This window comes from Elephantulus edwardii, unplaced genomic scaffold, assembly GCF_000299155.1.
Source record: "Elephantulus edwardii isolate Elephantulus edwardi_28Jun2011 unplaced genomic scaffold, EleEdw1.0 scaffold00019, whole genome shotgun sequence".
NCBI lineage: Eukaryota > Metazoa > Chordata > Mammalia > Macroscelidea > Macroscelididae > Elephantulus > Elephantulus edwardii.
Genome location: NW_006399769.1, coordinates 3,180,185 through 3,195,109, shown reverse-complemented (window position 1 = coordinate 3,195,109; position 14,925 = coordinate 3,180,185). Strand labels below are relative to the sequence as shown.

Sequence of the window (14,925 nt, the reverse complement as noted above, 5' to 3'; positions counted from 1 at the left end):
CCAGGATGCTTCTAAAGCCCTGCTTCAGCTTGAAAGACACTGACTTGGTAGAGGAGAAATTTAGTTGTAGCACCAGTGCTGTCCTTCTCCTCTTTCTCCCCCAATTCCTACCTCAGCTGGGGCATTACTGAGCACCTGCTCCAGGGTGGACTGCTGGGCAGAGCTCTGCTGCTGCTGAATCCAGAGACATCTCTTCCCAGGGCTGAGTGTGAGGGCAGATCCTCTCAGTTGAGCTGGGCAGGATGGAAATGGGCTGGCTCTGGGCTGATGTCCTGCTGGAATTTTGCTGGAAAAATCAGCAGAGGCTTCACTTGTTCAGCCCCTTGTTTGTTTGTACCCCATGTTTGACAAAGGCTTTCACTCCCACTCTAACCGAGGCCAAGAACTTGTCTTTCCTCAGTCCACTTCCTATGAAAACCAGGCACCTCACAGAATGGAAAAAGGAGAGATTGAATACCATGAAAAGTTTCTGCTGAAGGCTGTGTGGTGTGTGTGTGTGTGTGTGTGTGTGTGTGTGTGTGTGTGTGTGTGTCTGTGTCTGTCTGTGTGTGTCTGTGTGTGTGTGTGTAGGCAGGCTGGCCTGCATTGAGACATCAGGTGGCTCGTTCCTGCCCTAAAGTTATCCCTTGGCAGTGCGGGCATAGACAAGACTCTGGTTGTGTCTCTCCAAAGACAAGAAGAAAATCAGTGCCCCTATTATCCACTGTTCTGATATTTTCTGGTATTCACTTGATACAGAGGAGATGAAGGAAGAAAGTCGCCCCCAATTCCATTCTTAACAACATAGGAGGTGAAAACTAAATTATCTGTGACATTGTGATACTTGGTAGGTTTTCATGTGAAGACGACTTTTGGTGAAACCTGGAGGAATCACAGAAAGCTTTGTGGAAAACCCAAGGGCTTGAGCTGGCCCAGCACTAGTCAAGACTTAAAGGGTAGCTAAGAAGGCATGGAGCCTGTGCAGTGTGAATGTGCCAGGTGCAGGGATTACGAGGAGAGGGTTCTGCCAGGGCTGCCTGTGTTGGAAAGGTAGAGTCTAGATTCTGGGAAGACCAACAAGTTAAACCGAGATTACTCTTGATGGCGTTAGCAATAAAGGAAACGGAACATCCTTCAGTTAAGGAAGGGTGTAAGCTATGGAATATGATGCAACATTGAAAAACAATGGACTCGTAAAACATCACACAACATGGGAGAGCCTGGAGGACATTATGCTGCATGAAATATCTCAATCACAAAAGGACAAACACTGCATAATGCTATTGTTATAACATAGGAGGATCATAGGGAGGTTGGGGAAGAAATGGGCAAAGAGTGGATAGATAATGAACACTGCAATAGAACAGACGACGGGAAGAACTGTCGGAAAGGAATATATGATTAGGCATCACATGTATGACAATAATCTGGAACAAGGGATTCATTGCCAGGAGGGCTGGAGAGAGGAGAAGAAAATGGACAACAATAAAAAAATAATTACTTAAAAAGAAGCTAAAAAATGTGGTGTTGTTGTTATGTGCCATCAAGGCGCTTGTGACTCATAGCGACCCCGTTTACAATAGCTCTGAAACCTGCTCTATCCTGTGCCAACTTTACTGTCTCTGACACACCTACCCTTATTACTATCTCATCCATAGTATTCTTTTTTTTTCCCCTCTGTCCTTGCACTCTTCCAAGCATGATGTCCTTCTCCAAGGGCTGATCCCTAATGCTTAGGTCTAATATGGGAAAGTGGCTAATTAGGTGGTTAATGGGCAGAGCTTTGTTTACTTTGATAACAAAGCAAATGGTCCTAAGAATGCTGAGTGAGTTTCCCCCTCACCTTTAGAACTGTCAGGTGGTCATTTCAGAGCTGCCTCCTGTTGTGTGCCTGGGCTGTCAGGGGTTGTTAGGAATCCTTGGTGGTGCAGTGGTCAGCATACTTGAGTACTAAAGGAAAGATTAAAGGTCCAGGCCCGTACAGAGGAGCCTTGGGAGGAAGTCGGGCTAACTACCTCCAGAAACCAGATGTTAAAAACTCTGTTGGGTACAGTTCTACTCTGACGCATATAAGATTGTTAGGAGTAGGAATAATACTGGGCTATTTTTCCGCCTCAATACCTGCTGCCTTTCCCTCCTTCATGGAGACATAAAGGAGAAGCCCTGGGAGACACTTGAGTCCAGGAGGCACCTGCGCTCCCAGCCAGGATATGAGGGGCGCATTCAGGGGTTCTCCTTAGCCACAGCTTGCATTCCCTCTGTGGTTAATAAAAGGCCATCTCCCGTTTTTTTTCCCCACTTGGAGCTACATCATTTTCATTTATTTCACCTTCTACTGGAAAAAGTTATGTAGTAATGGGAAGAAGTCAGTTTTCAGTCTTGTTCTGTCCTTGGCCACTTGTGTAGACATTAAGCAAAGGGACTTTCCTCCCTAGATTTTTACTCCCTCATCTGTAAAAACTAGGGAGCTGGTTTTGGGGTTTTTTTTTTAAATTTACGTTGTTTATTTTTCATTTCAATGAACATCTACAGAGATTTTGGGATTCCATTCATTCATTGTTGCACCCTTCTCCCCACATAAACCCCTCCCCCCTCCCCCCCATTTGCTCCTCTCCTTGAAAAGCAAAAGAAAAACTCCCTCATTGGTACACAATCCCCCCCCCGCACCTCCCCAAACCCCACCCCCTAGCCCCAAATATAATCCACTCTACAACCCTCATTGCATATTCCTACGATAAAAATAATGCCCTAAAATATAATACTTTTAGAATAGTCTAAAAGGGAGCTGGTTTTTAAAGCCTCTTTCAATGACTCTTGGAGAATAGGCATATGTGTATAGTGGGGAGGGGGGAGGAAGTCTCCTGAGTAAAAGCTTTTCCTTCCTCCCCAAGCCCGACTTCAGGAAGGGTGGGAAGAACAGAGGGCGTTTGGGTGGAGCCCGCAGCTGCAGGTTGACCATGAAGTTGATTTGCTTGCATCAATGGCCTGACCAGAACTCTGGAATGTGTTTATCTGAATGTTTGTATCTGATTTACCCTCGAGGTTAGCTCCTTGATCCCCTGCCCACATCCTGTCCTGTGCCAAGTTAATTTGATTTCTCTCCCACACTTTCTTTATTCTTCTTTTTTTTATTGCAGAATCACAGAATTGATTGGTTACCACCCTGAGGAGCTGCTCGGCCGCTCGGCCTATGAGTTCTACCATGCGCTAGATTCAGAAAACATGACCAAAAGTCACCAGAACTGTAAGTCTTAGGAGTGCTTTAAGTTCTATGGCTGCCTCATGTCTGTAGAATCTGGGCTAAGGTGAGGTGCTGTTGGAGAGGCAGGAGAATGCCTGGCCATTTCTCTTATAAAGATGCTATTTTGTGTTGCAGACAAGACTCATACTCTCAAGATGCTCAGACAATGATGGCTGGCACCAGCTCATATGACACATTCTTGCCAATTCAAATACACACACACTCACATTCATACCCCAAGGTGCACAGCTTGGAGAGTAGTAAATGGCCTGAATTCCACTCTCCATGCCCCTTATCCATTGAACACCTTTGTGCAATGAACAGTCTGCACAATCATGTAGGAATAGGACTCTGTAGACGGCGATACATGACAGTGATTAGCTCGGTTTGTGTGCTAGAGATGCAAATGTATCCATTCAGAGAAAATGAGAATTAAGGAAAAGAAAGAAAAAGACCTTTGAGTTGGACTTGGCTAGATGAAGTAGGCAGAGGAAAACATAATCTGTTAACATTTTAAATTAATATTTTACTTTGAGGGGGCTCTAGTAGTAAGGCATTGTGCTGTCAACCTGAAGGTTCAACTCTGCCAACAAATCTTCAGGGGAAAAGATGAGCAATCTCCGGCCATGCAATTACCTGCCTCTGAAAACCTGCTTGAGGGCCAGCTCTGAGTCGGTCCTGACGTGACAGTACTCCACAGCAACAACATTTCACTTTGATGAGAGGAATAGATAAGTTGGTATTTGGTGCTGTGTGTGAGAGGTGGGCCATAGTTCTCTGAGAACTTACTTGATAGATTAAGAGAACTCAGCTGAAGGAGACCATTTGAGCAACCAGTGACGGCACATAAAAAGCTGTGCATTTCAACCTGAAAGAAACTAAGTTATGAAGGTGTTGTAGAGCAGTGGTATGCAATGTGAGTTTGAGCGATGATGGAAATACCCTGCATCTGGCTTGTGCACATGTGTTCATTGGGTACTTGAAATGTGACTAATGCAACTGAGAAACCCAATTTTTTTTTAAAAAAAATAATAGTTAAATTTAAGTAACCATACATTACTGGTGGCTACCATACTGGACAGGATAGTTTAGAGCATCTACGTGGCCGTGGTCCCATATCCACTTTCACCCAGGACACTAATTAATAGTCCATCAGTAATGCAAGGACTCTGCACCTATACCCCTATACTTAGCCAACTGGGGCAAATAGAAATTAGTAGGATAAATCAGTGAAGTATTTTGCTTCTGAGGGGAAAAAAAGAAGAATATGAGCTCCTAAGAGGCAGAATGACTTGTGCCATTAGCCTCTGTATCTAGCATGGTATCTAGTAAAGTTGTTGTTGTTATGTGCCATCGAGTCGCTTGCGACTCATAGTGACCCTATGTACAACAGCCCTAAACCCTGCTCTATCCTGTGCCAATCTCACTGCCTCCGACACACCCATCCCGATTACCCCAGTCACTGAATCAATCCATCTCATAGAGGGTCTTCCCCTCCTGCGCCGTCCCTCCACTCTGCCCAGCATGATGTCCCTCTCCAAAGACCTGTCTCTCCTTACAACATGTCCAAAGTATATCAGGCGAAGCCCCAGAATCCTTGCCTCCAAGGAGCAGCCTGGTTTAACCCTCTCTAGGATGAATCTATTTGTTTTCTTGGCAGTCCGTGGTACATTCAGTACTCTTCTCCAGCACCACAGCTCAAAGGCGTCAATTCTCCTTCTATCCTCCCTAGTCATTGTCCAACTCTCTGATGCATAAAAAGTGATTGCAAAAACCATAGCCTGTATCAGGCGCACCTTAGTCTCCAGAGAGTCACTGTTGCTCTTGAGTACTTTAAAGAGGTTCCTAACTGCAGACTTTCCCATCGCAATACGTTTTTTGATTTCTGGCTACTGGTGCCAAGAGTGTTGACCATGGAAGCCGAGCAAACTGAAGCTGTGAACAATCCCAATTAAATAAATGACTAGCTTATCTTCCCATTCTATTAACTCTGAAAACTCAATGGAGGGTCAGCTATGACTTGGTTCTGATGCTACACAAGAACAACATATATCAGAAGGTAGTTGAAAAAGCATGCTTTATAACAATGATAGAATTTTATTAATTTAATTTTTTTTCAAAGAGAAAAATGAACTTGGGAGAAGGAGGAGCAGGGAGGAAAATGTACAACAACAAATGAATGGGGGGAAATTAAATGGAAAGAATATGCTATAAAAATTATATATGTTGCATTAAAAAAATCAATAATAAAAAAGGGGTGAAAACCCAAGTGTCCAGTATAGTGTAGGATAGGATAGGACAGGACAGGATAAAATAGGAAAGGATAAGTGCTGAGAGAAGGATTAGAAATTGAAGTCTGAGAAGCTCCCCAGTGACCCTGTTGGCTGTGGAATTCTAGAATTGGTTTTATCCTAGGTTAAAAAAAGATGGAAGAGTATCTGTGTGCATTATCCCCCACACTCACCCATCTGTGTGAGGTCAGGACAGGTGAAGTTCAGAGCAGCTAACAGATGAACACCCATCGGCTATATTCTGTGTGCACAGTTGCCACTCTTACTAGTTCTTCTACTTCTTCTCCGTAATGTTGGGTGTGATGTGACAGTGTACCAGGACACTTTATGGTACCTCGTGGAAGTTTATCACTGTGCCCTACCGGAAAAGGAAAAATTATGAAACAAATGAAAACCCTTCAGGTTTTACCATTTAGGGATAGAGAAGGAGGGTGGAGGCATTCTCATTGTGTGCCCTTGAATGTGACCCAGCCCTGGGCTGGCCCAACTTGAAGTTGTTGGCTCTAGTTCCAGCCTCCACTTTGAGGTACCGCAACTTTCCTGGGCTCCCAGAAGTGGAGGGACAGAGTCATCCAGGCATGTCACTCAGGGTCCCTAGCTCCAGTCAAGCTGATCTGCTGATGATTCCCCAGAGCCTCACTATCTAGGCCTTCCTTCCGTTAGCCATAAAACTAAGGCAAACTCAGCCTTCCTTCCCATCCAGGGGTGAAGCCAATGCAGGGAACAGATACAGAAGTTCCTGGGAATTCTGAAGGACAGCCTTGTGCTCTGAATTCTGGGGGAGGAAGAGAAGCACTCATCTAAGTAAAGAAAAATTATGACTTCTTAGTGGCAATGTGAAGAGTATTCTTTCCTTTCTTCTTAGAAGAACCTTAGACCATAAAAACAACTGGACAGAAATTGTGTCATACCAGTTTTCTTCTGACTCCAGGGAAATACGATGTTAGGAGTTTTTGTTTTTTATCAAATCCATGTATTTAAAAGCATGAAAGCCAAACCAGTAAGCATGGAGGCAGTTTTGATTTGTGATGGCCGTGGGCGTGTTAGAACAGAACTGTGCATAATGAGTTTTCAATGACTGATTTTTGAACTGACTGATCTACTCTATGAAGTAAATCACCAAGCCTTTCATTCCTTCAACCTTTTGTTTGTTTAGCAGGCACGTGTTGACTTTGTTCCCCCTGTTGTTGTTGTTGCTGTTAGGTGCTGTCGAATATGACTCATAACTACCCTATGAACAAAAGGATCTGAACTGTGTTCTCTTCTATGCTGTCCTAACACTTGCTGACACACTAGAGCCCACTACAGCGGTCACCATGTCAGTCCACCTCTGAGGACTATTTAATCATGGTGGTGGCAGCGTGTGCAACCAAGTGAATTTCAACTCGTAGTGATCCTGGATGTAGAGCTGCCTCCTGGGGTTTCCAAGGATGTCTTCTTCATGGGACCAGTTCACCAGGTCTTTTCTCCTGATGTCTGCTAGATAGGTTCAAATCACAAACCACCAGCAGGTCCTTGATCACTTTGCCACCAGAGCTCCTGCTTAGTCACAAGGCACATTTCAAGGTTATTCACAACACAAGCAGAAGTCCCAGACTCTCTTCCCCTGAGGAACCCAGGAAAAAACTTCTGTCAGAAAGACCCAGCAAAGGTTGGATAAACCTGCATTAATTGGAAATTGGGTTAATGTCATTTGAAACAGACACACTTGCTTCTCTTTCTCTATCTCGCTCTCTCAGATTCGTCTTTGGGTATATGTAAATAAAGTCACACACAAGCCACACTTAGTGCTGGAGAATAACTGCAGGATGGGCCATGTCAACGCATGGGTGTCCCACATCGTACACACATGTGCATGGCTCAGCCTGTAAAGGTTTCACGTTGAAAGGGTGGGAACTAGGTCCTCAGACCAGGCTTGTTTAATTCAAAGCCATCATTTCCAAATGGATTAGTTATTTATGCATTGTTACTCTCCGGTGGTGGGACTGCTCAGTTTTTCTTTGTTGTGTAAGGTCATAATGTGCTTTTAGGAAAACAAGATTAAAGGCCATAAAAAGCCTATCTACGAAATAGCAGGCCCCTCACGAAGGCTGGTATTAATGAGCAGATGATTAGAAAACGGGCTTAATTATATTCCCCTGGCAGAGCAGACCCTTGCCTTGCCTTTGAGTGCTAGAAATGCAGTTAAAACCTTTACTCGTGGTGCTGTTTAATCAGTAAGAATTAGAGGCCTGAATTCAGTCTGCATTAGAGCCATCTAAATAAGTTAATTCCAGGCACTTTCAATTGTGCTAGAATCATTTCGCTGCAGCATTGGTGCTTTTCTAAGACTGATAAATAGAAGATAGAAGACAAAGGCAAAGTTCTTCCTCTCGGCCGCGACGTGCCTGCAGCAACAGCAAACCTGGTCTTCCTGGTGACTGGGACACTGGGAGCATTGTTGTTAGGTGCTATAGAGTCGGAATTGACTCATAGCTGACCCTACAGCAGGTCTTCAGAGGCAGTAAATCACACAAGTCAAAGTCTCCTGCGGAGACGTTGGTAGACTGGAACCACAGGCCTTTGGGTTGGCAGCTCCTTACAACTCCTTACCACCCACCAAACCACCTTACCAAACCACCAGAGGCACAAGGTCTGTCACTGTCATCCAGTGTAATATTAAACAAGTCCCAATCTCTTTGACTTTAGTTTCCTTTCTGTGAAAGAAGATAGTCTATATTCTTCTCAAATCACAGGATTTTGCTAAAAAGATTAGACTCGCTTTATATACAACCCTTTTGAAACACAATTAGGCAACTTCTTATGTAGAGACCTGTACTTAGCATTGTTACTGTTGACTTGTAGCAACAGCACAGGAAAGCCCTGGCCACTCCTTCTCCATCCTCCAAATCTCCGGTGTACATAAGCCCATTGTACGAGTTGTGGTGCCAGTGTGTCGTGTTGAGGGTCTCTCTCTCTGGTTGGCCCTCTGCTTTTTCAAGCATGACGTCCTTTCCCAGCGACTAGACTCGCCAGATAACAGACCCAAAGTCTGTGTGATGAAGTCTCACCCTCTTTGTCTCTAAGGAGCAGTCTGGCTTTGCTTCTTCTAAAACAGATTTGTTCGTTCTTTTGGCAGTCCATGATACACACCGTATTCTTTGTCAACACCACAGGTCCGAAGCATTTATTTCTCTTCGATCTTTCTTATTCGTTGTCCAACTTTGCATACATGTGACCAAAGAATTTCACTTCTAGGTGCATCCAAGAGAAATGAGAAATGTCCATACAAAGACTTGTGCACACATATTTGCAGCAACTTTTTTCAGAATAACCTCAAACTGGAAACAACTCAAATGTCTATAAGCAAGTGAATAGATAAGCTAGTTTGGTCTCTGCATAGTGTAGTGGGTCTCTTCCTCGCTAGACCTTGCTGGTTGTAAGCTGCTTAATGTCTCTGGACTTCCTTTTTCTAAATTCCAAGTGAAGGTTTGGGTGAGATGATGTCTAAGCTTCTTTTTAGCTGGGTTTCCCAGTCCCCAGTGTATTGGTACCTACTCCTGGTGGCTTCCTATGGGGTCTCCCTGCCCTGCAGTGAATCACTCACCTACCTCCGTGGCCTCTGACCCCTTTTTCCTCCTCTAGTATGCACCAAGGGTCAAGTGGTAACGAGCCAGTACCGGATGCTCGCAAAGCATGGGGGCTATGTGTGGCTGGAGACCCAGGGGACGGTCATTTACAACCCTCGAAACCTGCAGCCTCAGTGCATCATGTGTGTCAACTACGTGCTGAGGTGAGCTCCAGTGTGGTAGGCATCTCAGGCTGGGGGCATCAGGGCCGGGAGCATGGTGAGAAGCACTAACCTTCCTGACCCAGGAGGACAGGCCTGGGGAAACTGATTCTCTAAAGCTCTGGGATCCTCCCAGTCAAAGGGCTAGTCAGCATGACTCAGCGGACCTTTGGCTAGGGTGTCTTGGAAACAGTGGGATATTTGGGGTTTCCCTTTACAGTGTTTTTCCTGCCTCTTCCCGTTGTCATTTGTAACTTACTTCTGCCCCAGTGAGAAGGCAGAACGCAAAATAGATAGTCCAAGAAAAAAAAAATTCTGAGCTGGGATAAAGGGAAAAAGATTGCTCATGCCTTCTGGGAAAAGGAAACATAAAGTCTTTACAGTATAGCCTCCAAGGGAAAAAAAATAGAGAAAATCATTTGTTAGGGAGAGAGTAAAACTCTCCTGACTCTTGTTCACTCCCATTTCAAGTACAGTAATAAAGCCACATCTAAGTAGACATGTGTTCAGTGACTACCCATATGGCCAATAAACTTAGTGCATGACTCTACAAAATAGAGTTCAGAGTCCTTACCCAGCTTTTGCCACGCTGAAAGTTTACCTGTCTGGTTTTCTTTGAGTCTGGGGATGCATCAGTATTTCTTAGGAAATGTGCAAGGTCTGAAGGGTTTCTTATCCCATCAGTGAGATTGAGAAGAACGATGTGGTGTTCTCCATGGACCAGACTGAATCCCTGTTCAAGCCCCACATGATGGCGGTTAATGGCCTCTTTGACAGCAATGGAGAGATGCCTGTGTCCGAAAAGAGCAACTTCCTGTTCAGCAAGCTGAAGGAGGAGCCCGAGGAGCTGGCCCAGCTGGCCCCTACTGCAGGCGACGCCATCATTTCTCTAGATTTCGGTGGGTCACTCTTACTTGAGTCGGGGACTATAGCGTCTTTTTTAAGCCGAGGAAACTCTTACTATAGCAGCTCTTTCTGTGGGTTCTGGTTTGGATTCTGGTGCTGGAAAACAAACATTGCATTTAACTGTCCTGAGTAAGATGGTCCTGTATCTGACCTCATGGTGTGCTGACCCAGGTGGGTTGTGAGAGGAAATGATGTTGAGAAGTTGATTCTGTACCACAGACAATACGTTTGAGGTAGAGCTCAGAGCAGTCCAGAACTGGGATCTGAGAAAGAGAGAGAGAGAGAGAGAGAGAGACATTGAGAGAGACAGAGAGAGAGGAAGGAGGGAGGGAGGAGAGAGGGAGAGAGGGACATAGAGAGAGAGAAGAGCAGTCCTCCCCCTGCATCTTAAAGGATAAATGGAATCTTGAGAGCAGAGGATTAAGTTGAAATAATGTTGGGAGAAATTCCAGTAGCAAAACAAAGAGGCTCGGGCTCAGGGATGAAAGTCTCAGATACTCTGTTCCCCTGAGACAAGAGCTGGTGATGAAGGTCACCGGCCACTCCTTCACCCTTGAGGTGTGGGGGTGTGCCCTGGGAGCCCCTTCCCCAAGTGTGGCAGTGACTGCCCTGTCTGAGCTTACCTTTACCTCTGGCTGACTGACAGGATGGCACCTTTCACCTGAGTTCTGGAGGCTATACAGGAACCCCAACTTTGGAGAGTCCTGAAGGGTAACGGGCCCTTGCATCAGGTCTTGTACCACTTCCCTCTTGGTAGCAGCACTGAGGCACATTGCTGTACTCTCTTCTCCTAACCACCTCATCTGCATTTTTTGATGGTTCATCAGAGAACAGCAGCTCCTAATACATTTAGGCTCCAAAATTAAAGGATCCTTGCTAGTGCTGCCTTTAAACGAAGTCTGAATTGGAATAATACAGTCTAGATCCTCTAAGCCTGTCCAACTTACCGTGGCCCATGTGTGTCAGTGGAAAACTGCACTCCCGAGGGTTTCCAGTGGCTGTGATCTATTGGAAATAGAGCAGTGGGCCTTCTTCTCCATGAAACTTTGGGTAGACTCAAGCCTCCAACTCTTCACTTATCAGCAAGTACACCAACTGTTTGCACCACCTAGGAACTCCAAATGAAACCTTAGTCTGAGCTGTGCTTCAGAGTGTGAGGGTCCAGCCCTTCTTGGGCCCTTGCTGTTCCCTCTCTCTCCACTCTGAGTTGTAGGCATTAACGAAATCAACACCTCTTCTTACAGGGAACCAGAACTTTGAGGAGTCCTCCTCCTATGGCAAGGCCATCCTGCCCCCAAGCCAGCCCTGGACTGAGGATCTGGGGAGTCGCAGCACCCTGAGTGAGTCAGGGAGCCTGCCTGCTTTCTCTGTGCCCCAGGCGGCATCTCTGGGCAGCTCCACTCCCAGCGCGACCAGCAGCAGCAGCAGCTCCACAGTGAGTCTTCTCCGGGTCAGGCAGGCCCATGGGCCTCCGGACTCCTGCTGGGCGGCTGAGGGGAACTCACACACAAATGCTGCCCTCCTGACTCCTGCTGGGGGGCCGAGGGGAACCCATTTACAAATACTGCTCCTCTTGATTTCTGCTGGGTTGTTAAGGGAACCATACTAAAATACTGCTTTTCCAGACTTCTGCTGGGTGGCTGAGGGGGGAACATACACAAACACTGCTCCTCCAGACTTCTGATGGGTAGCTGAGGGAAAACACACACAAATACAGCCCTCCTTTGCTTAATCAAGCTGGCCTAGGCCACAACAGTGACTCTGTGTCTTTCCTACACAACCTTAGTGCTGTTAAGTTGCTTGATTTCCATTTCCCAGCCGCACCTAAATATCAAATTCCTTGTGCAGAGTACCAACCAGCTTTCACCAGAGTGTGTTACAATCTCCAGAACCCTGCTCCACCAGCCACCACCTTGCACTTGCTCCTCCTTAAAACAGCCTGGGAAGTGCCATTAGCCTCACTTTATGATGAAGTAACTTAGGTTCAGAGAAGTTAATGAACATACCTAAATCATTTAGTTATGTATATATCATGGCCCTTTTGCCAATACTTGTTCGGTGGACTGGGAGAGAATCTGTGAGATGCTTCCATTTGAGCCCTAACTTGGTCCCCCTTTTTACTGCCCTACAGCCCAGCAGCCCTGGAGACTATTACACATCTCTAGATGATGATCTGAAGATTGGAGTGATCGAGAAGCTCTTTGCCATGGACACGGAGGCCAAGGACCAGTGCAACACCCAGGTGGGTGGCTCTGGAGCAGTGAGGGTGTGGCATGCTGGCTACCTCAGGGGATGTGGGCTCATGTCCATTCTGACAGCTTCATCACTGTCCTGCAGAGAAGGTGTGGTCCTGCTCTTCTCGCACTTAGTACTTAATCGTGCTATTTGCTGATACTATAAGCATTCCCTGTATCTCTCATCATTAGTAAGCATTCCCAAGTTAGGCTATTTCTCTGAAGGTAGAATCTTTTTCTGCTTCGTAATGTGAGTATTCCCTATAGGGTCCAACAAAGACTGAACACCTGGAGGTTGAGCCCTAGCAGTCCCCCTACCATTGTGACTCAGCGGCAGCACACATGTAGTCTGCATGTTCCCGGGGAGACAAGAGGGATGAGGGAACGAGCTTTTGCCTTTGAGTAACCAAAGTGTGACACACACAGGCTCAGGTGCCGTTTAGAGAAGGACCAGGAGAGGTGCTGACCATATGGGAAGGTGGACTGGCTGCACCATCAGAGAGAAGGCAGGGTTTTTGGCACTTAGGAGGAGAGAGGAGATCAGATCTGGCTGGGTGGAGGAGTGCCCTCAATGTGGCGAGCGGAGGGAAAGACTAAATGGAACATGGAGATGTGTGGTACAGATGGAGAGGGGTGAAGGTGCACAGGGTTCATAGAAGGCTAACACACCAAGTGGACAAGGCTGAGTGAGGTCTTTCTACAGGCTGTAGGAGCCACTGACACCTCCCTGAATCATGCTTTGCAGCTGACTGGTAAGCAAAGCTCCACATTTCAGACTCACCCACTGGTGCTATGGAAGAAAGTCATGATGACCTGGTTATGTAAAGATTAAAGCCATGAAGAAGCTTTTCTACTTGGTAATGTCAAACTTAATAGGAACACCATCCCAAAAATAGATCTGATGTACTGAACACTGGCCAAAGACCAGATGAGTTGTGGGATGATATCAAGGACATCATCCATGAAGAAAGCCCAGGTCACCACAAAAAACAGGAGGGAAAAGGAGAACAAAATAGATGTCAGAAGAGGTTTTGAAACTTGCACTCAGACTAAAGAAAAGATAAAACAGAAGGAAGAAATAGTAAAGTAAGAGAGATGAACTAAAGATTTGAAAGGGCAGTTCAAGAGGATAAAGCAAAGTATTGTAAAGAAATGTCAAAAGAGCTAGAGTTAGAACACCAAAAGACAAGAACTGAAGGACAAATACAAACCTCAAGGTGGAAGGCTGAAGGATTCTATCAGCAAAATATTGAATGTTGCAGGAAACATCAAAAGAAGATGGAAAGAATACACCGAGTCACTGTACCAAAAAAGAGTTGGTTTACACTGACCTATTTCAGAAAGTAGCATACAATCAAGAACCAATGGTACTGAAAGAAGAAAATCAAACTTCTCTGAAGGGATGGCAAAATATAACCCTCTGAGAACTGAAAGTATACCAGTTGAGGTGTTTCAGTAAATAGATGTGGCCCTGGACCTGATCACTAGTCTATGCCTAGATATTTGAAAAACCACTACTTGATCAAACTGTAAGAGACTGTATTTGTTCTCTTTCTAAAACATGTGATCCCACAGAATATGGAAATTATCAAACAATATAATAATTTATGCTAGTAAAATCTTGCTGAGGATGATTTTTAAAAATGGCTGGAACAGGGGACTTCAGATTCAAACTGGATTCAGAAGAGGCCACGTTATGAGGGTGGAGAACACCATAAAGACGGTGTTCACTAGGGTTTTATTGATGATGGAAAGGCATAGGACGGTGTCAATCATAATACATTATGGATAACATGTAGAAGGATTGGAACCTGAGAACACTTAATTGTGCTTATGCAAATGTACATAGACCATGAAGTAGTTGTCTGAACAGAACAAGGGCTGGTGGTTTACAATCAGGAAAGGTCCACGTCAGGGCTGTATACTAATTAAATCTGTGTGCTGAGAAAATCATTCAAGAAGACGGACTGTGTGAAGAAGAAAGTAGCATCAGGATTGAAGGAAGCCTCATCAACAACCTGTGTTACTGCAGATGACACAACCTGGCTTGCAAAAGTGAAGATGACTCAAAGGACTTATTGCAAAATATTACAGACCAAAACCTCCAATGTGGATTACCTGTTAACATCAAGAAAACAGAAATCCTCGTCACTCATAGCCAACATCATGATAGTTGGAGAAAAGATTGAAGTTATTCACAATTTGATTTTACTTAGATCTACAATCACCACCACCCAGGAGGACATTATGCTGAGTGAAATATCTCAGTCACAAAAGGACAAATATTGCATAATGCCACTGTTGTAAAGTGGGACTGACATTGGGGTTGGGGTAAAACTAAGAAAAGAGGGGATAAATAATGTATACTGCATTGAAAGAGATGAGGGAGAGAACTGTTTAGGAGGAATATATGATTCAGTATTATTGTCATGACAAGAGTCCAGAATGAAAGTGGAGTGGACTGGGGGGCAAGCAGGATTGTATAACAATGAAATATATATATAT

The 14,925-nt window shown here is 45.1% G+C and overlaps 1 protein-coding gene across 1 annotated transcript in view; it reads left to right on the top strand.

The window, feature by feature from the left end:
* The window catches only part of EPAS1 (endothelial PAS domain protein 1), a 46,436-nt gene that overhangs the window by 26,526 nt on the left and 4,985 nt on the right, over nucleotides 1-14,925 (top strand). The window contains exons 6-10 of the mRNA XM_006882307.1: nucleotides 3,117-3,223; nucleotides 9,136-9,283; nucleotides 9,965-10,179; nucleotides 11,431-11,621; nucleotides 12,318-12,428. Of these exons, the coding sequence (XP_006882369.1) occupies nucleotides 3,117-3,223; nucleotides 9,136-9,283; nucleotides 9,965-10,179; nucleotides 11,431-11,621; nucleotides 12,318-12,428 (772 nt within the window). The remainder of the gene's footprint in view (nucleotides 1-3,116; nucleotides 3,224-9,135; nucleotides 9,284-9,964; nucleotides 10,180-11,430; nucleotides 11,622-12,317; nucleotides 12,429-14,925) is intronic.